Genomic DNA, 27,538 nt, shown 5'->3' on the forward strand with positions numbered 1-27,538 from the left:
TGATAGCATATATTATTAGCCTGCCTGCCTATCTATCTGTCTGTCTATGTACTTACCTGAGAGAGCACTTGTGTGTACACTTACATGTACCAAACACTGTTTAAAGTACTTTCCCTACATATATTTATTTAATCCCTAAAATCTACAGAAGATGGGTATTATTATTATTATCCTTTTTATAGATGGGAAATTAGAAACACAGATCAATTAAATTGCCCAATATTACACAGTCAGTAAGGGTGGAGCTGGGGTTGGAATCCATACTCTTAACCACTATACTATATTACCTCTTTTTTTTTACCTATAACCAAACTGCCAAGACTCTGCTCTCATGGTACTCACAGAAAAGAATGAGAACTAAAAAAATTGTACAAATGAACTTACTTACAAAACAGAAATAGAGTCACAGATGTAGGAAACAAACTTATGGTTACCAAGGGGGAAAGTGGCAGGGAGGGATAAATTGGGAGATTGGGAGTAACACATATATAAAACAGACAACTAATAAGGACCTACAGTATAGCACAGGGAATTCTACTCAATACTCTGTAATAACCTATACAGGAAAAGAATCTAAAAAAGAGTGGATATATGTATATGTGTAACTGATTCACTTCGCTGTACAGCAGAAACTAATACAACATTGTAAATCAACTATAATCCAATAAAAATTAATTTAAAAAAAAAGAAAAGAAAAGAATGAGAACAGAACAAATAGGAAAAGAGCACATAAAGATACTGAGGAGGGGAATTCCCTAGCAGTCCAGTGGTTAGGACCGGTACTTTCACTGCTGAGGGCCCAGGGTTCAATCCCTGGTCAGGGAACTATCCCACAAGCTGCATGCGCCAAAAAAAAAAAAAAAAGAAGACACTGAGGAAAACAGAAGAAACTTAAACACAAAAATCCAAAAATGATAATTAATACACTTATATAAGAGAGGATGTTTGAAAGGGAGTAGGAGGGAATATTCAGTGAGCAAAAGAGCTCTTAGAAACTTAAAATGGAAATTAAATAAAAGGATTGAATATAAGGTTGAAGAAATATTACAATTAAAATAGAACAAAACAACGAAGAGGTGGAAAACAGGAGAAATAATAAGAGACTCAGTCCAAGAGATCCATTATTGGTGCCCGGGTCCGGGAAGATCCCACATGCCGCGGAGCGGCTGGGCCCGTGAGCCATGGCTGCTGGGCCTGCGTGTCCGGAGCCTGTGCTCCGCAACGGGAGAGGCCACAACAGTGAGAGGCCCGCATATCGCAAAAAAAAAAAATAATAAAATAAATAAATAAATAAAAGGCAAATTAGAGTAAAGGGATCTCTTTAATGTCTGACTTCGAAAAGCCAGCTAGATTCTCATAATTGCTGCTGCCTTCAGTCTGCTGTGATATGGCATTTTGATTGAAGTACATTAAAAAAAAAAATCAAGCCTCAAACAGATACATAGTTGCAAAAAGCATTTTAATAGCTTTTCCAAGATACTACATCAAAATGTAGTAAGTAGTAGTATCTCAAAAGTTAGTTGAGGGCTTCCCTGGTGGCGCAGTGGTTGAGAGTCCGCCTGCTGATGCAGGGGACACAGGTTCGTGCCCCGGTCTGGGAAGATCCCACATGCCGCGGAGCGGCTAGGCCCGTGAGCCATGGCCACTGCGCCTGCGCGTCTGGAGCCTGTGCTCCGCAACGGGAGAGGCCACAACAGTGAGAGGCCCGCGTATTGCAAAAAAAAAAAAAAAAAAAAAAAGTTAGTTGAAAACATCACACGGTAACACATATGTAGAATCTAAAAAACTGATACAAGTGAATATATTTACAAAACAGAAACAGACTCATAGATATAGAAAACAAACTTATGGCTACTGAAGGGGAAAGGTGGGGTGAGGGATAAATTAGGAGTTTGGGATTAACAGATAAACACTACTACATATAAAACAGATAAACAACAAGGGCCTCCTGCATAGCACAGGGAACTTATATTCACTAACTCGTAATAACCTATAATGAAAAAGAATATATATTACACATATTTTATATTATATATATCATATATATATTTTATGTACATTATATATATATAAAAAAAACTGAATCACTTTACTGTACATCTGAAACTAACACAACTTTTTTCTTTTTTTGGCCACGCTGCGTGGCTTGTGGGATCTTAGCTCCCCAGTGAGGGACTGAACCTGTGCCCTCAGCAGGGAAAGTTCAGAGTCCTAACTACTGGACAGCCAGGGAATTTCCTAACACAACATTTTAAATCAACTGTACTTCAATTTAAAAAAAAAAAAGTTGAGGGACTTCCCTGGTAGCACAGTGGTTAAGAATTCGCCTGCCAATGCAGGGGACACAGGTTCGATCCCTGGTCTGGGAAGATCCCACATGCCGCGGAGAAACTAAGCCCGTGTGCCACAACTACAGAGCCTGCACTCTAGAGCCTGCAAGCCACAGCTACTGAGCCCATGTGCCACAACTACTGAAGACTGCGCGCCTAGAGCCTGTGCTCCGCAACAAGAGAAGCCATCGCAATGAGAAGTATGCACACTGCAACGAAGAGTAGCCCTCGCTCGCCGCAACTAGAGAAAGCCCACGTGCAACAACAAAGACCCAACGCAACCAAAAATAAATAAATAAAAAATAAATAAATTTATTCAAAAAAAAAATTTAGTTGAGAATCTGAACATGGAATCTGAAACTTAAAGGTACATTTATTAATATGACAATAATCCTATCAGAAATATCTTTTAAGTTTTGGGAAGCTGTCAAGTGCATGATGGCAGATTATCAAAATTCTTACTTTCATGTAAAAAAGTTGATAAAATCATATCTTATCATTTGCAACAAATACTGTAAGTTGTTTCCCTTGAAGTGTCAGACTTACTTCATACATTTTGAGAAAATGTCTGCAGAATATCCAAGACTGAATCACTAGTTGTCTGTAAATCACTTTCATGTAAAAACAGTACACCATGAAAAAGCAGACTGTTCAGCTTGTATCTCAAGCAATGGTACTTTTCCTTAAGATACTTCTGTATATACTGTAGAAATGTTTTACATACACTTCATATTTTATCACATAGAATATTTGTAAGATGTGTATTAAAGAGGTGGGATTTAATGAAATGTGTAAATTTTACTGCTTCATCAAGGAAATCTTTAATTGAAACGAGTGTTTTTTCCCCCTGCAAGTTCAAGGAAAGAATACAGTGTACAGAGTAGTGTCACTACCTCAATTCCTCCTAAGGTGCCAGTTTTGCCTACCATCGCTTTTGCAGTATCAGTGCAAACTCAACAGAGTGAAAAAAATAATATCTTACTATTATTATGAAAACAGTTTTGACCTCTAAAGGGCCATATTTTGAGAAGCACTGGGAAAGAAAAAATTTATGGACACTTACCTGTTTCTTTTGTTCAATGGGAGACAAACATTTGGCACCACCCTTCTGAGCTTCCTCAAAAAGGCTGTCAACAAAATATTCACAATTTGTTTGTTGATTATCACTAAGAGGTTGGTGGTCAGATCCTGTCTCACAAACCCTATACACACACACAAAAAAGAAAAATAAGCACTATTAACCACTAATTCTCTAAAAATTTACACAAATTGTTCTAGTTAAAGGATCTAGAGCTGACACGCTACCTCCACGCCTGCAGTTGAGACTCTCTTCTGAATTAACATAGTAGATAAGTGGCCTCGGCAAGTCATTAACACTTGCGGTCCAGAGCAGGGTTTTCTCAACTTCAGTCCATTGATATTTGGGGAGGGTTAATTCTTTGTTGGGCAGGCTGTCCTGTACACTGTAGGAAGTTTAGCAGCACCTGTGGCCGTTAACCACTAGACGCCAGTAGCATGGACATCCCCCAACCCCCCAGTGTTATAATAATAAAAAACATCTTTAGACAACGCCAGATGGCCTCTGGGGGTGGGATGGGCAAAACTGCACCAGGTTGAAAACCACTGGTCCAGAGTAAAAAAACAACGTGTTCTTTGTAAAGCTCTCAAAATGGCTTTAAAGGGGGTTACTATGTACTTTTTGGTAACACAAAGCACTCTTGAAACTAAAGGTAGTAAGGTGTGAGGAACAGTCATAATCATAGTTTTGCTCCTTTGCACACTTCAGAATGAAATTTCCCACTCAAGACTTTCATCTGTAGTGGTTTAATACTCTACTGGGTTTTTTTTTTCCTTTCTTTCTTTTTAAATTGAGGTACAACTGACATACAACATTATTTTAGTTTCAGATATACAATATAATAATTCAATGCTTGTATGTACTGAAAAATAATCACAATGTCTAGTTAATTGTTAACATCCATCACCATGCATAGTTACAGAATTTTTTCCTTGTGATAAGAACTTTCAAGATTTACTCTCTTGGCAACTTTCAGATGTGCAGTACAGTGTTATTAACTAAAGTCTCCATGATGTACATTATATCCCATGACTTATTTATTTTATAACTGGAAGTTTGTACCTTTTGACCACCTTCCTCCATTTTGCCCACCCCATCTACTGTTTTTGTATGTGTATGTGTGCTTATATTTTGTCATATAAGAAATATTACCTAAGAGTTTGTTTGATAAAAGGATGGTTTCTGGTTGATCTTTTCTAAAGTCACATAGAAAATTCATAAATGTACTGAGAGATAATTTCTCAGATTTCTCAGATAAGAATCAACACTTTTATAGTGCTTACACTGTGCCAGGATCTGCAAGGCAGATATTTTTATCCACATTTTATAGATAAGGAAAATGAGTCACAAAGAGGTTAAGTTACATGTTAGAGATTACACAGCTAGTAAGTGGCAGAAACAGAATTCAAACCCTGTTAATCTGTCTTCCAAGTCTATGCTCCTAGCCATGATACATTATAAAGCCTCTCTTAATAGCTAATATTTATTAAGCATTTATTAATACATGTTAGGAACTTTTCTAAGCGCTTTCAATGTGTTTACTCTTTCAATCTTCACAGTGACCTAAAAGGCACGTATTGGTTTGTTTGTGTTTTTTTAACATCTTTATTGGAGTATAATTGCTTTACAATGGTGTGTTAGTTTCTGCTTTATAACAAAGTGAATCAGTTATACATATACATATGTTCCCATATCTCTTCCCTCTTGCGTCTCCCTCCCTCCCACCCTCCCTAGCACATATGGTTTTTATCCTCATTTACTAGGTAAAGAAAAAGCTTAAGCAATTTGCCAAAGATGACAAAGCTATTGGTAGGCAGAGCTGGAAACTGAACTCAGGCTTCTAATGCCCCTACTCTTTTTCAATTTATTTATTTATTTATTATTTATTTTTGGCTGCGTTGGGTCTTCGTTGCTGAGCACGGGCTTTCTCTAGTTGTGGTGAGTGGGGGCTACTCTCCGTTGTGGTGCACAGGCTTCTCATTGCAGTGGCTTCTCTTGCTGCAGAGCATGGGCTCTAGGTGCGTGGGCTTCAGTGGCTGTGGCTCGCGGGCTGTAGAGCACAGACTCAGTAGTTGTGGTGCACGGACTTAGTTGCTCCTCGGCATGTGGGATCTTCCTGGACCAGGACTCGAACCCGTGTCCCCTGCATTGGCAGGCAGATTCTTAACCACTGTGCCACCAGGGAATCCCCTATTATTATTTTTAAATTTTATTTATTTTATTTTTGGCTGCACTGGGTCTTCGTTGTTGCATGCAGGCGTTCTCTAGTTGCAGCGAGTGGGTGCTACTCTTTGTTGCGGTGCACAGGCTTCTCACTGTGGTGGCTTCTCTTGTTGCGGAGCACAAGCTCTAGGCGTGTGGGCTTCAGTAGCTGTGGCGCTTGGGCTCAGTAGCTGTGGCTCACAGGCTCTAGAGCGCAGGCTCAGTAGTTGTGGTGCACAGGCTTAGCTGCTCTGTGGCATGTGGGATTTTCCCCGACCAGGGCTTGAACCTGTGTCCCCTGCACTGGCAGGCAAATTCTTAACCCCTGCACTACCAGGGAAGCTCCTTACTAATTATTTAAATTCAAAGTATTGATACATATTATAACATTATAAAGCTTGAAAACATTATGCTAAATGAAAGAAGCCAGTCACAAAAGACCCCATATTCTATGATTCCACATATATGAAATGCCCAGAATAAGCAAATCTATAGAGACAAATCTATAGAGACAGAGAGTGTATCATTGGTTGTCAGGCGTAAGGCACAGGAGAATGGGGTATGACTGCTAATAGGTATGGGGTTTCTCTTTGGGTGATGTAAATGTTATAAAACTGACTGTGGTAATGGTTTCACAACTCTATGAATGTACTAAAACCCACTTAATTGTATACTTTTTTTTTTTTGGCTGCATTGCATCTTCGTTGCTGCAAGCGGGGGCTACTCTGCGTTGCAGTGCGCAGGCTTCTCCTTGCGGTGGCTTCTCTTGTTGCAGAGCACAGGCTCTAGGCGTGCAGGCTTCAGTAGTTGCAGCACGTGGGCTCAGTAGTTGTGGCTCAAGGGCACTAGAGTGCAGGCTCAGTAGTTGTGGCACACGGGCTTAGGTGTTCTGCGGCACGTGGGATCTTCCCGGACCAGGGATCAAACCCCTGTCCCCTTGCATTGGCAGGCGGATTCTTAACCACTGTGCCACCAGGGAAGTCCCTGAATTGTATACTTTAAATGGATGAGTTATATGGTATGTGAATTACATCTCCACAAAACTGTTAGAAGTCCTAAGTTAATCTTACTCTTTAAAATCAGTCATTCAAGGCTTCCCTGGTGGCTCAGTGGTTAAGAATCTGCCTGCCAATGCAGAAGACACGGGTTTGAGCCCTGGTCTGGGAAGATCTCATATGCTGTGGAGCAACTAAGCCCGGGCGCCACAACTACTGAGCCTGCGCTCTAGAGCCTGTGAGCCACGACTACTGAAGCCCACACATGTAGAGCCCGTGCTCTGCAACAAGAGAAGCCACCGCAATGAGAAGCCTGCACACCGCAACAACGAGTAGCCCCCGCTCACTGCAACTAGAGAAAGCCCACGCGCAGCAATGAAGACGCAACACAGCCAAAAATTAATAAACAAAAAATTTTTAAAAAATTAGTCATTCAACTGGGGCTTCTGTGGTGGCCCAGTGGTTAAAACTCCGTGCTTCCACTGCAGGGGGTACAGGTTGGATCCCTGGTTGGGGAAGTTCTGCAAGCCACAAGGTGCGGCAAAAATAAATAAGTAAATAAGCAAGCCATTCAACTTATTTCTCTGTAGAAAAGAGTTAACATAGCAGGCCTAACTGTTGCTATCCTTTTTACTTTTCTCATGAGAGTATGGAATTTTAATATGTGCCTAGTCCCCAGTATAAACCCTAGGCTCATTTCCAATGAACTTCCCTGGTAGACAACATCTCACACGTGCTATATAACTTATTACTGGAGGAATTAAGTGTGTGTCCTGGTGGCTCCACTGGGCAAGGACTCTTAGAAGCTTATGCCTGGTTTCCCCTGGACTTCACCCTCTTGCAAAGTATCTTTTCATTGCAATAAAGCTTAGTCATTAGTATGACTATTGGCTGAATCCTGTGAATCCTCTAAGCAAATCATCACATCTGGAGGCAGTCTTAGGGGCTCCTAACATAACCTCACAATTATATAGTTAGTATCAGATATTTATATAAAACAGTAAGTACTCTACTGAAAAAATAATAAATAATATTTGTTCGGTATAGAAAGTGTTCACAAAGTATTTGTAAATACTTACCTGTCTCCTTAAATGGACTATGAATGAAAGATATTTACCTTTTCAAGTATTTAAAACAAAGAACATAATACAAAAATAAATATTCCACTTCAGAGAAGTGAGAATAAAGAATTTTGTATTAATAAGAACGACAGACTTTGCATCTACCATTTATTGGGTGCCTGCTATATGCTAATACGATGCTCAGTGCTTTAAATTGGCTATCTAATTCTTATAAAAACCTTTCAGGTACCTATGTACACCTCCTCCTTTTTATTTCTTATTTTATTTTATTTTTTTTTGCAGTACGCAAGTCTCTCACCGTTGTGGCCTCTCCTGCCACGGAGCACAGGCTCCGGATGCGCAGGTTCAGCGGCCATGGCTCACGGGCCCAGCCGCTCCACGGCATGTGGGATCTTCCCAGACCGGGGCACGAACCCGTGTCCCCTGCATTGGCAGGCAGACTCTCAACCACTGGGCCACCAGGGAAGCCCAACCTCCTTTTTAGATGAGATACTGAAGCTCAAAGAATCTACCTAAGTTGCTCAAATGCCAGAGAAGTAATGTTAAGACAGAGATGGGATTCAAACCTAGGTTTATCTGATTCCAAAGCCCTTATATTTCCACTATGACTTCAAGATAGTATAACACAAGAGGCTAATGAAGTAATAAATAGTTACTTTAATTTTCCTCTTAAATAACAGAAAGAATATGTGGGCAGAGAGAAATTTAACACTTAAAAAAATTAATCACAAAAAGATTTATAACTTGACTAAAATCCATTTAATGCAGCTATGGAAAAAAAACTTTAAAGTACATTACTATTAGGTATTTAACAGACAATCATAATGAAAACTAAGTCAGTGAAATGTAAAAACAGAGAAAGACGGTAACAAAGGCATTAATAACAAAGAAAATGCATAAATTAACTCACCATTCTTCCTTTATACTTTCAAGATTATCTACTTCTTTCATTCTCTTTTGCCTTACTGTAAAAGTAAAAAGAAAAGTAAGGTAAAGTTCTTAATACAGTATTTTAAATAAATTCATTCCAGCGTATGCAGTAAGATTCTTTACCATTAAGTTATTATGTACTCCTAAAGTAGCACTAAAGGGGTCTTAAGAACAAGTGACCTAACTCAAAGCTGTCACTTTCACTTAAAGTAAAGCAATAAAAAGTAAATTTTGGGTTCGGATAATCTGACAAAAGAAAGATTTCATAAAAGTTATGATGAGGGCAATTCCGGGGCGGTCTAGTGGTTAGGACTCTGTGCTTTTACTACCAAGGGCCCATGTTCAATCACTGGTTGGGAAACTAAGATCCTGCAAGTGCTCGCGGCCAAAAAAAATTTATGATGAAAAATAATGTATGCTTTGGTTTAATAACAAACAAAAGTGAATGTAAACATTTCACTCAATCTCCAATAGTAACAAAATATCAAATCAATATCAACTCATTCTTTTTTTCCAATGTAGATGATTTTTGTCAAAATTTCTTTAAAACATCTTTATTAGAGTATAATTGCTTTACAATGGTGTGTTAGTTTCTGCTTTATAACTAAGAGTATCAGTTATACATATACATATGTCCCCATATCTCTTCCCTCTTGCATCTCCCTCCCTCCCACCCTCCCTATCCCACCCCTCTAGGTGGTCACAAAGCACCGAGCTGATCTCCCTGTGCTATGCAGCTGCTTCCCACTAGCTATCTGTTTTACGTTTGGTAGTGTATATATGTCCATGCCACTCTCTCACTTTGTCCCAGCTTACCCTTCCTCCTCCCCATATCCTCAAGTCCATTCTCTAGTAGGTCTGCAGAGTCTGTCACACAGAGTGAAGTAAGTCAGAAAGAGACAAACAAATACCGTATGCTAACACATATATATGGAATCTAAAAAAAAAACAGAAAAAAAAAAAGACCAAAAAATGGTCAGAAGAACCTAGGGGCAAAACGGGAATAAAACAGAGCTCCTCCACAACAAGAGGAGCAACCTCAATGAGAAGCCCACGCACAGCAACAAAGACCCAATGCAGCCAAAAATAAATTAATCAATTTTTTTAAAAATGGAGAGAAGCAAGGGTGAAAAGTTATTTTTGGGGGGTAAAAAACTGGATTATTTTCTCTCTTTCCCAAACTTTCTGCAATACTCTTGCCCTTACAACAAAAATAATATAAGAAATAAGGAAACAAATGGATGTTTAAAAGAGTCCAAGCCATCTGCCCTTTGAGAGGTCCTGAAAGCAATGACAGACTAGAAGCAATAAGCATACCAAAAGCCTACATCTTGGCTTCTAAATATAATTTTCCAAGAAAAGGAATCATGGCTCCTTAGAGAAAAGGCTGATTCCAGGGCTGGGACAGAGAAAGAACAAATGAGACCAAAATATCTTACACCAGAAAGTAAGACGGTGCTCAGTGAATGATGAAGACATATCAAAAGGACACTGAAGCCACCTGAAGGGGTTCCCACTGGACAAGTCTGGGAAATGGAACATCAAAGTAAATAATGATACTAATGGATTATAACTCACTGAATAAAACAGAAACCCATGAGGAGTCCATACTATTAGATCTTAAAAAAAATCAGGAAAAGATGGACTTGTAAATAAATTCAACAGTCATATGGAATCACTATTACCAAGATAAATTCCAGATATATCCAAGATCTAAAATTTAAAAATTGAACCTGAGGGTGATGTCAGCAAAATGAAAGAATAGGCAGCTCCAAGCTCCTGTCCCCACAGAAACATTGAAAAACAAGCAGAAACTATTAGAACCAACTTAGAACTCTGGAAAGTAGTCAAAGGTTTACAGCTATCAAGCAAATGATGAATCAAGAAAAATACAACTTAAAAACAGCAGGGAAAACAAACCAATTCAAAACTGGGCAAAGGATGTGAACAGACATTTCTCCAAAGAAGAAATATGAGTAGACAATAAGCACATGAACAGGATGCTCAACATCACTAGTCACAATGAGATACCACTTTATACACATCATAATAGCTATTATTTAATAAAACAAAAATAATAAGTGCTCACAGGGATGTGGAGAAATTAGAACACCGGAATATTGCTGGTGGAAATGTAAAACGGTACAGCTGCTGTAGAAAAGGATTTGGTGGTTGAGGCATTATTCACAATAGCCAAGAAGTGGAAATAATCCAGATGTCCATCAACAGATGAATGTCTCAACAAAATGTGGTATATACATATAATGGAATATTAATTAGCCGTAAAAAGGAATGAAGTTTTGATACATACTACAACACGAATAAACCTTGAAAATATTAAGTGAATTAAGTCAAACACAAAAGGACAAATACTGCATGATTCTAGTTACATTCATATTTCATACAAAGCAAATTCATAGAGATAGAGAAGTAAAATAGAGGTTTTTAGGGACTGGGAGAAGAGAGGAATGTGGAATTACTGCATAACGGGCACAGAGTTTCTGTTTGGGACCATGAAGAAGTCTTGGAAATGGACAGTGGTAATGGTTACACACCATTGTGAATATTATTAATGCTGCTGAATTGTACACTTAAAATTGGTTAAGATGGCAAATTTTATGTTATATATGTATGTATTTTACCACAATAAAAAAAACTTTAAAAAAAAGGCAAACTTTTTTTTGTGTGTGTGGTAGGGGGGCCTCTCACTGTTGTGGCCTCTCCCGTTGCGGAGCACAGGCTCCGGACGCGCAGGCTCAGTGGCCGTGGCTCACAGGCCTAGCTGTTCTGCAGCATGTGGGATCCTCCCGGACCGGGGCACGAACCCGTGTCCCCTGCATCGGCAGGCGGACTCTCAACCACTGCGCCACCAGGGAAGCCCAGCAGGTGGATTCTTAACCACTGCACCACCAGAGAAGCCCCTGTCCATGTTATATTCAGAATCGAGTCCAGTTCCACACTGAGGTCTCTTTTCCCCTATCACAATAGTTCCTGAACATAATCTGGTTTCACTGATTTAACTGCTGTCCAGCTCTGTTTCTTCTTTGACATGTATACCTAGAAATCCCATTATCTAAAAATCCATCCCAATGATACTTTAGCAAAAGTATAAAAAGGTGAATACACTACACTATTCACTGTAGTATTATTTACAGCATTGATTGTAACAGCAAAGCCTGTAAAAAGCCTCAACTTGTCCATTAATAGGACTTCTTTTTTTTTTTTTTTTGCGGTACGCAGGCCTCTCACTGCCGCGGCCTCCCCCGCCGCGGAGCACAGGCTCTGGATGCGCAGGCCCAGCGGCCACGGCCAACGGGCCCAGCCGTTCCGCGGCATGCAGGATCCTCCTGGACCAGGGCACGAACCTGCGTCCCCTTCATCGGCAGGCAGACTCCCAACCACTGCGCCACCAGGGAAGCCCCTAATAGGGACTTCTTGAATAAACTATGGTAAATCCACACAGTGGGATGTGCTGTTAAGTGAAAAAAGCAAAATGGAGACAAATATGTATGATATGGTACTGTTTATCTAAGAAAGAGGTGAACATGAATATATGTATATTTGTTTACATTAGGAAAAAATGAAAAAGTAAACCAAAAAATAAATACTAAGGTTACTTATAAAGTGGGAGAGAGTGCACTGGGTGAAGGGAGTAAGGGCAGAAGCTGGATTTCTCTGAATGTATCTTGTTTTTTAGATCAACTTTGGACCCATGTAAATATTTTATGTACTTATAAAACAAAGTTAAACTTTAAAAAAGCAATCCCTAAAAACTGAAAGTAAAAATGAAACGAATTAACTGAACTGACAGAGAGGAATTATTTCACGTAAATTTAAAACATGGTAATTTTACCATATATCCTAGTGGGATGAACCCAAAGAGGAAAAATGAAGTTTCTAGTAGTCATATTATTAGCAATAATATATTAGTATTGTTTATATGAAAAGTATGGTATAAAGATAAAGCAGTGGGTCTCAACCAGGAGGCAATAGTGCCCCTAAGAAGATATCTGGCAATGGCCGGAGGCATTTTTGGGCTGTCACAACAACTGAGGTGGAGGGGGCTACTGGTATCTAGTAGATGAGGTTAGGGATGCTGCTGAAAATCCTACAATGCACAAGACAGCCCCCACAAGAAAGTATTGCCCAAAATGTTAACAGTGTTGAAGTTGAGAGACGCTGAGATAAAGCAAAGAAGTAATTATGATCTGTCCCTAAAAACCGAGATTTTTTTTCAGAGTAAGTGTAAAGAGATAGAAATATAAAAATCAAAGAAGCCAAGCAAAAATCCTGTAATCCTATATTTTAAATCACAAACATCATTATGAACATCATCATTTCTCTTAATACATAGTAGCTCTGTCCACTGAAAAGGCCAAAAAGCAATAAGCAATCAGACAACAATGAGCACAGCACACCTACCGCCCAGATTTGTGGTCTCCAAATACTATTTCCCACCAAAAGGAATCAGTTTCTTAGAGAAATGGCTGTCTCCAGGTCTGGGGCAAGAAATATGCACTTTATGCCTTGTATTGACATCTTGGATTAATGTCAAAAGGAATCAGAAGTTGGGAATTCCCTGGCAGTCCAGAGGTTAGGACTCGATGCTTTCACTGCGGGGGCCTGGGTTCGATCCCTGGTCAGGTTACTAGGATCTCCCAGGCCGTGAGGCACAGCCAGAAAAAAACAAAACAAAATGAAAAAAAGGATTCAGAAGTCAGTTTGAAAAGGCTACCATTGGTGAAAGATGGGACTGAAAAACAGCTACTTGAATTGAAACACATCAAGTACAAGTTCATATTGATACTCATTAAAACACACAAACGCATTCACTGGTCATCTTTCCAGAACAGTAGGGTACCAACTTATTTTGAAAACTGGCAAATAAGGGAAAGAATCAAGTATTCATCCTGCCTTTCCTGTATGAACTAACTCAGAGTAATCAAAGAGTTAATAAAAGAAGTTTCCTTTATAAATGAATTCAGCTAAATGAAGGTTTATAGAATTAGAGTATCTCCAATTTGCAACCCCTAATGCAAACAGACCTAGGCAATGATATCAATGGCTGCTAACATCACACAAAGAAAACAGACATAAATATATGCCTCAGTGTGAAAGCTCAAACCACCATGTGTGAAGCCTTCTTTCTAAAAATGAAACTGAATCCATTGAAGCCTCTAGGTCTAAACATCAGATTACAGGAAATATAGGGCACAGAGGAACATGATCAGATGACATCACAGGGACACAATCAACAAAATCCAGAACTCGGGAAATTCTTCAGGAGAAATGATCCATTTTCAATATATATATTACCAGGGAGAAAAAAGAAGTAGAAATAATCTTTTTAAATATTTAAGAGATATATCAATTAATTACAACATATGGACCATATTTATGTTATTATTTAAAGAAACTAAATGGAAAAAAGCTGCGAATCAGGAACATTTGAACACTGGATGGATATTTAATGATATGTGGAGTAATTGTTAATTTTAAAGGTGTGACAATGGGATTGTAGCTTTTTAATAAATTTATTTTTTTGTATATATTTTTATTTTTGCCTGCGTTGGGTCTTCTTTGCTGAGCACGAGCTTTCTCTAGTTGCAGTGAGCAGGGGCTCCTCTTCGTTGCGGTGTGTGGGCTTCTCATTGCGGTAGCTTCTCTTGTTGCGGAGCACGAGCTCTGGGCACGCGCGGGCTTCAGTAGTTGTGTCATGTGGGCTCAGTAGTTGTGGCTCGCAGGCTCTAAAGTGCAGGCTCAACAGTTGTGGCGCACGGGCTTAGTTGCTCCGCGGCATGTGGGTTCTTCCCGGACCAGGGCTCGAACCCATGTCCCCTGCATTAGCAGGTGAATTCTTAACCACTGACCCACCAGACAAGTCCCCTGTAGCTTTTTAAAGTACTTGTTTTAGGGACTTCCCTGGCAGTCAAGTGGTTAAGACTCCGTGCTTCCACTGCAGGAGGCACGGGTTCGATCCCTGGTCAGGGAACTAAGATCCTGAATGCTGTGTGGTGAGGTCAAAAATAAATAAATAATTTGTTTTAGCTACACACTGAAATATCTAGATGAAATCCAATAACTAGAATTTGCTGCAAAATAATCAAGTGGAGTGAGAAGTGGAGGGAGTATAATTGAAACCAAAATGGCTATGACTTGATAATTAGTGAAGCTGGGTAATGAGTATACATGGGAGTTTACTATTCTCCACATTTTTATATATGTTTGAAATTTTCATAATAAAAATTGGGATAAAAGAACTATCTTAAAAATATATACATGTAGAGTTGTACAATGTCATTTCATTAGCTTCTTAAAAGGCAGTACTTTTGCTCTATCAGTAATGTGAAGTGGGGAAAAGTACTATGAACTCATATTTAAAGTGATGAACATGAGAAATAGATTGATCATGTTTAGGATAAAGATACATCTGTTTTAAGACAACCAAAGAGCTTCATAAGACATCTGGTTGATAAAAAAAAAAAAAAAAAAAAAAAAGACATCTGGTTGACTCACAGCTTGAAGGCAATGTGGGCACAGAGAGAAATTTTAGCAGCACACGGATGTGCAATGTGAAGTCAAACACAGACAATAGTTATAAACTGCCTATTGCACAATTAAAGTTATCACTTGTCAACATTCAAGGCAGGAAAAATCAGATCTGTTCTATGTAACCTGGAATGTCTGGTTATTAAAGGAAAACACAACCAAACTGATTATAGAGAGAAAAGTACAATGCTTTAGTAAACCTATATAGTTATAATTTGTAACTAGACTTTTAAGTCACCCAAACAAGATTACAATTACTTTTTATATGTGCTTAAAACAAACAGTTAAGAGAATGTTACTATTAGGTCATGATAGACTGTTTATGATAATCAAGGTCCCAGAGTCTACTCTACAGATTTAAAACTAAAGAAAAACACTTTTGGACTTCCCTGGCAGTCCAGTGGTTATGACTCCACACTTCCAATGCAGGGGGAGCAGGTTCGATCCCTGATCAGGGAACTAAAATCCCATATGCCGTGCGGTGCGGCCAAAATAAAAGAAAAATAAAGAAAAACACTTTACCAAAAAGAAGATATAATCAAGCTAGACATCTCCAGAAAGCATTAAAAATATTTCAACTCTCAGACTATATCAAATATGTTTCTTAAATTCTCTCTGGAGAATATGTATATAAAAAAGCAAATACCTCTATTTAAAAATATAAGTATTAAAAAATGTAAGTATTAAGCATATTTAAAGAGGGCAGACCTGCTCAGTAATAGCCACTGAAGATCCACCAGATCCATTTCAAAGCAATGAGAAACAGAAAATGGGCACTAGAAGTAGTAGCATACTGCTCCCACTTAAAAGTCTCCAAAGTATCTGGAGGTGGATTTAATCTGGGTAACTGAGGATCCAGCAGCAGCCTTTCACCAGACAACATCAGTCTGAATGATCTTAGGTCCTGACTTCCATTCCAGTTTCCTGCTGCTAATGGAACTGGGCTCATAACCACAGCCAATTTGGCTGGAGCACTAATTCCCACTTAGCATCTGTTTTGCTAGGAATGAAAGTAGGATAGTAGAGTCTGCTCTGGAAAATATAATTGAAAACTGTTTTAAATGCTTCTATTGTCTTCATTACGAATTGAACATAAACTGTTAGTGAATTTATTTCTTAGCCTTTTTGTAACAAAATTGTGAGCAATTCTCAAAGACAAGGAGAAACTGAAAGGAAGGAAAAATGAGGAAATGCAATGAGGCAGAGGAGTCAGTACCCAACATAAGGTGGGGGAGGGCACCTTCAGCAGCACCCCCAACAAGAACTTCACAGGCTGCCTTTTAGCCTTTCAGCTAGCTTTTGGATAGGAGTTACTAGAGCCACATCCGAGAAGATGGCATCCAACAATCAAGGCAAATTGGATGTCTTTATTGTCTCAAGTGGGTATTTTGTATTTATAAAGACTTCTTAATCCCTCCTGTACTGCTCTTCAAAATTATTCCCTAGACTTAAAAAATGAAAACAGGGCTTCCCTGGTGGTGCAGTGGTTGACAGTCCGCCTGCCGATGCAGGGGACATGGGTTCGTGCCCCGGTCCGGGAATATCCCACATGCCGCGGAGCGGCTGGGCCCGTGAGCCATGGCCGCTGAGCCTGCCCGTCCGGAGCCTGTGCTCCGCAAAGGGAGAAAGAAAACAGACTATTATTTCATCCAAAGAATTTTACTCAATATTTATTAAATGTAAGGCACTGGATTAAGCTTTAGATTTACAAAGTATCAATAATAAATCAGAGAAGGGGGGAGATATTTTTTTAAATATCAAAAATGTATAACATCTTAAATGGGTTACACAATTAGATAAACTGTATGCTTTAAAAATGCAACCATTAAAGCTGATTGTTAAATATAAGATACAGCACTGTCAATGTCCTTTTGAGTTTGCAAGTGCTTATTACATTTATTAGATAAATATAATTATGTCATCTCTGGGCCAAGGATAAATCTGAGGTCCAAAGGGAAAAAAAATAGTGTATATATTTGTTTCTGGTATGGAAAAAACTTAGCTAAAGCCATTAAAAGAATGTGAAAAGGAAAAGGGGATAAGCATTGTCGACTTAAAAAAATGCACAATGTGAGAGTTTGTCTTTTTTTTTTTTTTTGCGGTACACGGGCCTCTCACTGCTGTGGCCTCTCCCGTTGAAGAGAGGCCAAAATTAATAACTCAAAACACCTACTGGTCAGAAATACGGCTGTAAATTACATAAGAAACAGCTATGAGTTCAAAGCAGTTGTCTTTAGGGAAACGGAGTGGGAGCACTTTTAGTTTTAAGTCTTCTGACACTACATACTTGCCTTTTAAACTATATATTGTTTTGATTTTTTAAAAATTTAAAAACCAGAAAACCAACTGAAAGTATATTCAGAAAGCCAGAATTTCATGGTTTTCTCCTAAGACCTTGTCCTTCAAATCTCATATTTCTAAAACTATTTAATTGTTTCACTTAAGAATTACTTCCTTTTTGGGAATTCCCTGGCAGTCCAGTGGTTAGGACTCGGCACTTTCACTGACGTGGGCCCAGGTTCAATCCCTGGTCAGGGAACTAAGATCCCACAAGCCGCACGGTGCGGCCAAAAAAATAAAAAATAGGGGCTTCCCTGGTGGCGCAGTGGTTGGGAGTCCATCTGCCGATGCAGGGGACGTGGGTTCGTGCCCGTGGGCCATGGCCACTGAGCCTGCGTGTCCGGAGCCTGTGCCCACAACGGGAGAAGCCACAACAGTGAGAGGCCCGCGTACCGCAAAAAAAAAAAAAAAAAAAAAAAAAAATATATATATATATATATATATAAAATGTATATTTATTCAGCTCCTACTATATACCAGGCATGATTCTAGGTGGTGCTTGGGATACATACTGAATAAAACAGATCCCAGCCCCTGTGGACATTACATTCTGGTGGTGCTGTTTGCTTTTCAGTTGACAGTTTTCCAACATTACTTTCAACTACTCTAAAATAATCCTTTAGTTTAGATATGATCCTGACTGTCTCATAAACATAACATGTTCACTCCACTTCTTTGTTCACACTGTAACCACCCTTCTGATTTTGGACACAGGCAGCAGTAAGCGGCAGCTTGCAGCAAGCAGTAGCAGGAAGCAAGATCTTAGTTCCGGGACAGGGAGACCTAACCACTGGACCACAGGGGCCAGCAGCTAGGGCCTGGGTCCCTGTTTCCTACCTGCCTTATCAGGGAAGAATTCAGGCAAGGAGGCAAAAGGTAAAGAGAAAAGCAAGAAGTTTATTGGAAAAACAAAGTACATGCGGAAAGACGCATGGGCAAACTCAGAGAAGAGTCGCACCCTCGGGAAGTTTAAATCCTTTATAAGGGGGCAGTCTTCCAGGTCTTTGTCTTCTTTTGACCAATAGTAGTGCTTTGAGCCCATGCCTAATTTGCTTCTGGACCCTCCCCTGGATGCGCACGCACCCCTAAGTTAAGGTGGCGCCCACCAAGAAGGCCTCTGGGAGGAGATAGCAGGACTTACTATGGTCTGGCATCCCCTGCCTTTTTGACCCCATGAAGGCTTTTGCACATGCGTAATGTCTCCCTTGTCCCAAGGATGGGAAGTGTATGACCTCTTGATCCTTTAATAGGGTTTAGTCCCACTCTGTCCCTGCCATAAAAATGCCCAATGTCTGGTTATTTACCCTATTCCTGTTGCTGGTTTTTATAACGAGGTGCAGATCTTGAAATATAGACAGGAGTCCGGTCATAAATATGTAGTCCTGGAGCCCGTTTGTCTCTTGCTTCAGGAAGTGTAAACAGGGGGCTGGTAATGAATATCCAGCTTGGAGCCCATCTTCTTCTCACCCCAGGAGGTGTGAACAGGAGGCCAGTTGTAAACACCTAGCCTGGAGCCCATCTATCTCCAGCCTCACTTCCAGGCATTCAAATCTAAATTATCCTTCAAGTCCCAGCTCAAGATCTACTTCTACTGTAAAGGTGAAATAGTAAACCCTTACTAGTAATCCTCTCCTAAAGCATTTAGATTTCTGGCATTTAAATCATATTGTCTGATATTATTTACTATTGTTTCTTTTAGCTCTACTAGATCCAAGATCCTTGAAGACAGGTATCACAACTTACACATTTCCTGTTTCTTCCGTAGTGCTTAGCAAGTGCAAAACAAGGACTAGCCATCCTTAGAGTATCTCACTATGTTTCCTGTTAATAGGTTATTGTTCTCTAGCAAATTACTAATGTTTTTCATCATTTCGTAGCTATAAGCTACTGATAATTGTTTTTACTTGTTTCATGACAGCAAAAGAATGAAGAACAGACCCTGGATTCAAAGTATCCTGTACTGGAATACTGGCTACATCATTTTGTTTGTTTGTTTGTTTGTTTGTTTTTGTGGCTACATCATTTTTGAGCTTAAGTGTTGTTATTTAACTTCTCTAAGTCCTAGTTGCCTAACTTGTAACTTGGAAATAATTATCCTCCTAAGAAGGTTGTTTTGAGAACAAAAGAAATACAATAATGTTATGCTCCCTTCTCTTTTCCCAGCCCACAATCATAACCTCTGTTACAAGGACTTATGGTAAGAAAACACCTTCAGACTTAAGTCTCAAAAGTTTTAATTTGGGGACTTCCCTGGTGGTCCAGTGGTAAAGAATCTGCCTTCCAATGCAGGGGACGTGGGTTCAATCCCTTGTCAGGAAACTAAGATACCACATGCCGCGAGGCAACTAAGCCCACGTGCCACTACTGTGCTCGTGCATCTCAGTGAGAGAGCCCACATGCCCTGGAGCCTGTGCGCCACAACCAGAGAGAGAAAACCTGCATGCCATAACTGGAGAGAAGCCCGTGCGCTGCAACTAGAGAGAAACCTGAGCAGACCTGCGCTGTATCGAAAAGGATCCCGCATGCCTCAACAAAGATCCCGTGTGCCACAACTAAGACCTGACGCAGCCAAAAAAAAATTAAGGAAAATAAATAAAAACTCAAAAAAAGAACTAAAAAAAATTTTTTTAATAATAATTTTTTAAAAGTTTTAATTTTGACATGGCTATGAAATTTTACTTTTGATTTCACTAATTAAACAACATTTGTATATTTACTGAACCTCCCACCACTGTGTATAAAGCACTGGTTTACAACTAATGATAGGAGAGTCAATAGGACAGACACAGAATCTATCACCAGGGAGTTTACAGACTAACAAGGAAAAACATACTGAATGTTTATCCTTGGCATAGAATTATGAAGTAAAAACTCATTCTATAATGGACATAAAGTCACCATTATTTTAGGTATTTCCTACCATAAATCAGTAATATGGAAATGGACCATGTAAAATTTGTATCTATTGAGTGTCTACAATCATCAGTCATGTGACACGAATGAACCTAAGTCGTTGTGTACTGTATGTAGAGAATAAAGAAGCCATCTGACAAATATCTTAGTTACCAGTATGAGGCTGGGCATCAGAATGGACAGATGAACAGAATTTCCTTCATTTTGCTTCAGTTTACTTCTAATCAGTACCACTACCATCTTACATTTGTACTGTACATCAGTTTACTCAACACCTTCTCAAATATTATCTCACTTACTCCCAACAACTGCAGTAATAAAATCAGTCAGGAACCAGAGTAGACTGAGCTTTTTGGAACATATCGATCGACTGAAAGGAAAATTCAGTCAAAATAGATTTAGACTACTAAGAAATGTAGTCTTTTAAATGTATACATTAAAATTTGAAAGAAAAACTTGCATATTACAAATTTTACTTATTTTTATAAACATACACTATGGGCTATTTTCTTTAAGATTATGGATTTACATCAAGATATTATGCCACTAGGCCTGCTATGTAGAAGCTGAAGTTTCTCTTTAAAGAAACCATTGGATCACCTTTCAGTTACATCTTCTATGGAATAGGATTAGGCTTCCAAGAGCAAACTATGGGAGCATCAGATTAAACACTTTAAAAGACAGTTTATTTGTATATTTTGTGAATTCTAGTTTATTAACTATTATGTATACAACAAAAAAATGAAATCTTTTGGGAAGTTTCAGCTTATCTTAGCTGTAATTGCAGTAATGAAGAAAATACATTTTTGTTGTCTTCTAGAAAAAATTGTTAATAAGGGAGTTATATGCTCCCAAAGACCAAAGTGATAGTGACAAAAGTAATTTAAATGAGAAAATCCTAGAAGGTGAAATTTCTGCAGAAACTGTTAAGGTTGCTGAGTCAGCCATCCTCTTGATACCAAGATGTTCGCATTTCAGAATGGGCTCCATACTGAAATGTTATTTACCTTGCAAAACCCATCTCAAATACAATCTCAAGAAAACCTTCCATAATTCCTCCAAAAGGCATGAATATAGAATTGCTAACACAGCAAGGAGAGATCAGTTATGTACTCTTGGTGTTACTGAGTCCAAGCTCGCTCTGCTTGCCACACAACTGGCCAAAATCGGAGACGAGGTGCTGAGGCAAGGAATACGACTTTATTCGGAAAGCCGGAAGACCAAGAAGGTGGCAGATAAGTGTCTCTGAAAAACCATCTTCCAGGGGTGTGGATGCCAGTTTCTTTTATAGCACAGAGAGGGGGAGGAGATGAGGAAGTAAAGTAAAAAGGCCATAAGTTTTGCAAATATCCCCTGGAATGGCCAGCCTGGAGGAGAGGATGTGTTAATTTCTTCTTTCTTGTGGCCATCCACAGGTGGAACAGGGTCCAGATGTTTCCCTGAACAAAGTCACTTTGGTTTAACCTTCAGGCAGAGGGTCAGGGTTCCCCCAGGCAGGGCGTTATGTAGTGAACAAAAGCAGCAGAAAGCAAAGGTTACAGAAACGGATCCAACATGGAGTCCAATTTGGCTCTTCCCTGTTACATTAGAATTTCCCCCACCATCACAGCCACAAACCTAGTCCCAGCGACCATCTCTGGGTGGTTTCCCCACATCCATTCTTGTCCCCATTCAATTCAGTGTCTACACAGGAGTCAGGGTGACCTTTTTGATTAAGATACAAATTTGACTGTGTGACTTCCTTGCTTAAAATCTTTCAGGGACCTTCCACTACTCTTCAAATAAAGTCTAAATCCTTTGGATAACATGACAGGGGAGTTCACTGCAATGTCCTCTCACTACATTTGAGTGGTTTGAAAACTTCCCTATAAAAGTTTAAAGAAAGAAAAGAAAAAGCTAGTCCTAAATCCTTAACATTGTTTAAAAGGCCCCACATCATCTCTGGGGCCCTAACCACAGCCCCCTTTCGCTTTCCACACTCTTTCCAACTGCTCTGACCTTCAGTTCCCAAAACCTTCCCAAGCCTCTGTGGAACGGATTTCCTTTACCTGGACCTTTCTTCCCTCATTTGGGAGTCACCTTCATCTAATTCCTACTTACCCGTAATATCTTGAGTGCAAAGATTACTTTTCCTAGGGAAACTTTAACTGATTTCTTCAGCTGGGATATGTACCCCAATTATACGCTCACAACACCCTACATTCTTCCTTTTTAGCTTCTAAGTAGACTGGCATTCACTTGTGTGGTTACTTGTGTCCTCCAATGACAATGTAAAGTCTTTAAAAGCAAAAACCTATAATGGTCACCATCATATCGTTAGTACTCAGCACACAACAGGTACTAAAAACACTCCGATGATAAACTAGGTAATTAACATTAAATATTAAGTAATTAAAGTATGCATGTAAAGTATTTACCACACGCAGGGCTAAGAGTCAGTGCTCAACGCGTTGTAGTTTTTGCCTTGCATCACTGTTTGTGTGCTTAATCACTCCCGCCATCCTGCACATAATTCTTATTCATTTTTGGATTCCATCAGTGCCTCGCTCTAACTTCAGTGTTACACATACGTGCTCAACATTCAGTGGATTTAACTGCTTTTTAAATCAATATGACTTTCAGCATATTTACACATAAGACACATCAACTTTTAAAGTTTCCCATTAAAACTAAAGTATCAATATAATTAAAAACCTTATCAACAGTCCAAAAACACACTTGAGCTATGACTACGAAGTGAAGAAGCTGGTTTTCACGTCGCTTATACAATCTGTCACACTTTACAATTCCACATTGACATAAACACAGACTGTCAATTTCCTATCTTTATTATTACTTTTTTTTTTTTTTTTTTTTTTTTTGCGGTACGCGGGCCTCTCACTGTTGTGGCCTCTCCCGTTGTGGAGCACAGGCTCCGGACGCGCAGGCTCAGCGGCCATGGCTCACGGGCCCAGCCGCTCCGCGGCATGTGGGATCTTCCAGGACCGGGGCACGAACCCGTGTCCCCTGCATCGGCAGGCGGACTCTCAACCACTGCGCCACCAGGGAAGCCCTACTATTACTTCTTTTAAATTTACTTTTTTGGTCGCCTTTCAGCATGCGGGATGTTAGTTCCCCCGACTAGAGGAGGAACCCGCGCCCCTGAAAGGGAAGCGCGGAATCTTAACCACTGGACCGCCAGGGAAGTCCCACCTGTCTTTATTTTCTGTGATCTCGAATAAGTACGAAGGAAGCAACGCTGGATGCCACACTAACGTTCGTCATTGCTAACAAGTAACAAACTGCAAATAAAAATCGGACACAGAAAAAAAGAAATTAAATATAAAAACAGAGACCATCTAGCCTACAAAAGTGAGCTGCGGGAGGCAGCTAATGAAGTTACCGAAGAAATGTCCACCCCAAACAGACATGCTCTGGATTTCTGTACTGCACTTCTGCATTTTGAGATTAGAGAACTCGAAGTTTCCGAGCGCTCGCAGAGCGAGAAAACCACCGTGGCGCTTTCCCGGAGTCCGCCGCTTGGGAAAGCCGCGCCTCACCTGCGCTGACCAGGAGTCCCGCCCCGGCCGTCGCGCGACTGTGCCCTTTCGGGGTCACAGACGCGAGCACCGAAACCGAGACAAAGACCGGGTGCGGCGACTCGGCCCGACCCAACGACCGCCACCGCCCCGCCCGGGAAACGCCCGCCCACCCCCGGCGGCCGGCCCAGGAGCGCGGCGCGGCCCCAGGAAACTCACCTCCGGGCGCGGCCGCTGGAGGGGGCCCCGCCGCGCCGTCGCCTCGCGGCCTCGTCCTCAATTCGCTCAGGGACCGCGGGCGCCGCCGCCGCCGCGCCGCCGCCCCTCACACTGGGAGCACTACTGTCCCCAGACCCTCTCAAGCTCGGCTGCCGCGCCGCTGCGACCCTGCGCGCCTCCCTCGGTCACTGCCGCCCGGCGCCGAGGACGCGCCGAGGCCGGCTCTGCGCAGACCCGAGAGCGCGCGCGGGGCCGCGGGCGCCGCGCGGGGGCGCGCGGGGGCGGGGCTGGCGGCGCCGGCCGCTTCGGGCCGCAGCGTTACCCGCGCGAATGGCGGCCGCCGCTTTCTTCCCGCGGGCGCTGCTGCTCCTTGCCTCTTCACCCGACGCGGGAAATGCAGAGAGCTACCTACCTGAGAACCCAGCATCAACTTACCTCCCTACGTCGTCAGCCGCTGATTGAATCCGTGGAGAGATTTACCTGCATTCTGACCATGTTGAACTTCACCTGAGACCTGTGATTCTGGAAAGCGAAGGTTAAAAAAAAATTCTCCCATCCTTTCATGCCCCTGAAAGGGCTGACAGCAAGGAAGAAACCACCCTTCCCCACGTGGTTTAGATAAGACTCAGGGATGCCCCCTTGTTTACCTATGACAAGGTCAGACATAGACCCTCCAAATGCCCTTTTTTTTTTTTTGCCTCATAAATGATTAGCTTTACTTATTGTTCTCACTGACCAATCTGGACAAAATACCAGCTACCTTGTTTTGACCAAACTTAAGCTTCTCTCCTTCCTCCAGGCTCCTAAACTTTGACCCACCCTCATCCTGATCCAGCGTACAAGCCCTCCTTCACCATCACTCCTGAAAAATAGGCTGACCTCCATGTAAACCACTCTGATCTGCCACGCGATCACTGCCACCTCCACCCACCCATTCCACTGTGCCCCACACCCAGTTCTTTGTAGCCTTTGTTCGCTCCTCCCTATACAAGAAGGGCCATTTTCTGTCTGACCTTGGAGACAGTTGCAGACTTCACGGTCATAGCCTTGCCCTGTAGCGATGGTTGTTGCCTCATCCCCCAAACCCCATTGCAGTAGTTCCTTTTCCTCTTCTTGGAATAAACCTTTCCAATAAAGTCTCTCTTTATCTAAATCCAGGATTTTTTTTTTTGACAATTGAACATTCTCCCCATTGTAATTGTCCTCCAGCCTTATTTCAGTAGTCTTCCCCCTCCCCCCAATAATCCTTTCAAATATAATCTCTATTTCATATATGTTTTTACGTGACAGTTTTTTTTTTACATAAATACTTGGACAAAACATTTATTATTGTAAACTAAGGGACATTTGTTACAGCAGGAATATTCTACTGGGTTAGGCAGTTCAGTGAAAGGTGCATCCTTTGTTCCTTTGTTCCTCCCTCCCTCCCTTCCTTCCTATTTCTTTCTGTCTCTATCTCTCTCTCTCCCTTTCTATCTCTCTCCCTCTCTATCTTTTTCTTCCTTTTTTCCTTTTTTTTAAAAAATAAATCTTGGAATATACTTGCTTCACAATACTGTGTTAGTTTCTGTTGCACAACAAAGGAAATCAGCCATATGCATACACATGTCCCCATATTGCCTTGCCTCCCTTCCAGCCTCCCTATCCCACCCCTCTAGGGCATCGCACAGAGCCCATCTCCCTTTTACTTGATAGTTTTTAGTGCTGGAATTCAGATTGATACTGGGCCTCACCTACAGGCCCCTGCCATCCCCACACAGGTAAAGGCACCCTCTGAGTCTTTTGAACTCTTCTTTACGAGAGCAATTCTGGGATCCCGTGGTGAGTTCAGCTTCAAACCAGTTCTCCAGAAATCTTGTCTGTTGAAGCCACTGGTAAGGAGTTACTTTGATTCCTTAGGGCAAAGAGACTTTTCTATGAATGGCCTTGATGTGAGGCCTCTTCTTTTTCCTGTTCTTTTTTGTCCCAGGACCATTTGATAAAGAGAGGACTCTTCCCTGGTCAAAAATCAACTGACCCTAGATATGTTGGTTTATTTCTGGACTCAAAATTCTGTTCCATTTATCTATATGTCTGTCCTTACACCTGTGCTGTTATCCAATGGGGGTTCTGCTGCTTGCCGCTTACAAAGTCAGTTACATACTCACAAATGTTGGTAGTGTAAGGAACGGCACCAAGAAACGGAGGAGAGCTTAAACAAGCTTTACTTGGGCCCGCTCCTGGGCGAGGTTCACTGGTCCGAGAGAAAGAGGCCAGAGAAGTCGCGCCCGGGCGAGGGTTTGGGCAGAATTTATAGGGGAAGACGGGAAAGGGGTGTGGTGAATCCGAGAGGGCGCAGGTTATTCCTTATTTGGTGGTCTCTTGGCAATATCCAGTGCCGGTTGCATCCGTCTTGGGATCGTTAGTCTCGCCCCTCGAAAGGCGGGAAGGCTGCTCCGGGTGGAAAGTCTCCAGGTCAGTTCCTAGAACTGGGTGGTCCGGAAAGTCTCCACGTCAGTTTCTGGAAGTGGGTGGTCCGGAAAGTTTCGGTCTGATGCAACCTGTGAGTCTGATTGCGTTCCCCTGCCTCGGGCCAGTTGGCCTTACAGGTAGCAAAGGAAAGGTGCCTCTAATCAGAATGCTGGGCACTTCCCTGGTGGCACAGTGGTTAGGAATCCGCCTGCCAATTCAGGGGACACGGGTTTGAGCCCTGGTCCGTGAAAATTCCACATGCCATGGAGCAACTAAGCCCGAGAGCCACAACTACTGATCCTGCGCTCTAGAGCCCGTGAGCCACAACTACTGAGCACACGTGCCACAACTACTGAAGCCTGCAGGCCTAGAGCCTGTGCTCCTCAACAAGAGAAGCCACTGCAATGAGAAGCCCACGCACCACAACAAAGAGTAGCCCCACTCACCGCAACTAGAGAAAGCCTGCGTGCAATAATGAAGACCCAATGCAACCAACAATAAAATAAATAAATAATAAATGAATTTATTAAAACAAAAATCAGAATGCTGGCAATCTGGGGTGATGGTGGACTCAAGGTCCCCCAAAAACCACCTCCGAAAATTCTGCTCAGCCATGAAAGTTTTAAAGGGAAGGAGAGAAGTAATCTCAGTTAATCATTGCGATATGGGGTCAGAGTCGTTGCCATCCCCCACCTGTCTGCAGGCTCGTTGACTTCTTGTGATCTTCCTCTAGATGTTATACAGCTTGGTTCACACAGTTTGGTCACACAGTTTGTGCGGGAGATTACTGAAGGGGAAGCTAGGGGAGAGATTTGGTCATCTGTTAATTACTTATTCTTCATTTCGACTTCTTTGATCTATGGAAAGAACTGACAAGTTAGGCAAAGTATTGTGTGATTAAAAGATTTGAAAGGTGTGTGTGGGCCAGAGA

The 27,538-nt window shown here is 41.2% G+C and overlaps 1 protein-coding gene across 6 annotated transcripts in view; it reads right to left on the reverse strand.

Moving 5' to 3' along the window:
* The window catches only part of UBXN2A (UBX domain protein 2A), a 39,583-nt gene extending 14,972 nt beyond the window's left edge, over nt 1-24,611 (reverse strand). For 4 of the 6 annotated variants that reach the window (XM_067703595.1, XM_067703590.1, XM_067703593.1 and 1 more), the window contains exons 1-3: nt 24,157-24,306; nt 8,598-8,652; nt 3,394-3,532 (exon numbers count right to left, since the gene is read on the reverse strand). In XM_067703595.1, the coding sequence (XP_067559696.1) occupies nt 3,394-3,532; nt 8,598-8,638 (180 nt within the window). In that variant the 5' untranslated portion in view covers nt 8,639-8,652; nt 24,157-24,306. Of the gene's footprint in view, nt 1-3,393; nt 3,533-8,597; nt 8,653-23,958; nt 24,069-24,156; nt 24,307-24,591 lie in introns of those variants that run through there. The other 2 variants (XM_067703592.1, XM_067703591.1) reach the window with 2 other exon arrangements.
* Nucleotides 24,612-27,538: the final 2,927 nt, after the last annotated feature.

Source organism: Pseudorca crassidens, chromosome 14 (assembly GCF_039906515.1).
Source record: "Pseudorca crassidens isolate mPseCra1 chromosome 14, mPseCra1.hap1, whole genome shotgun sequence".
NCBI lineage: Eukaryota > Metazoa > Chordata > Mammalia > Artiodactyla > Delphinidae > Pseudorca > Pseudorca crassidens.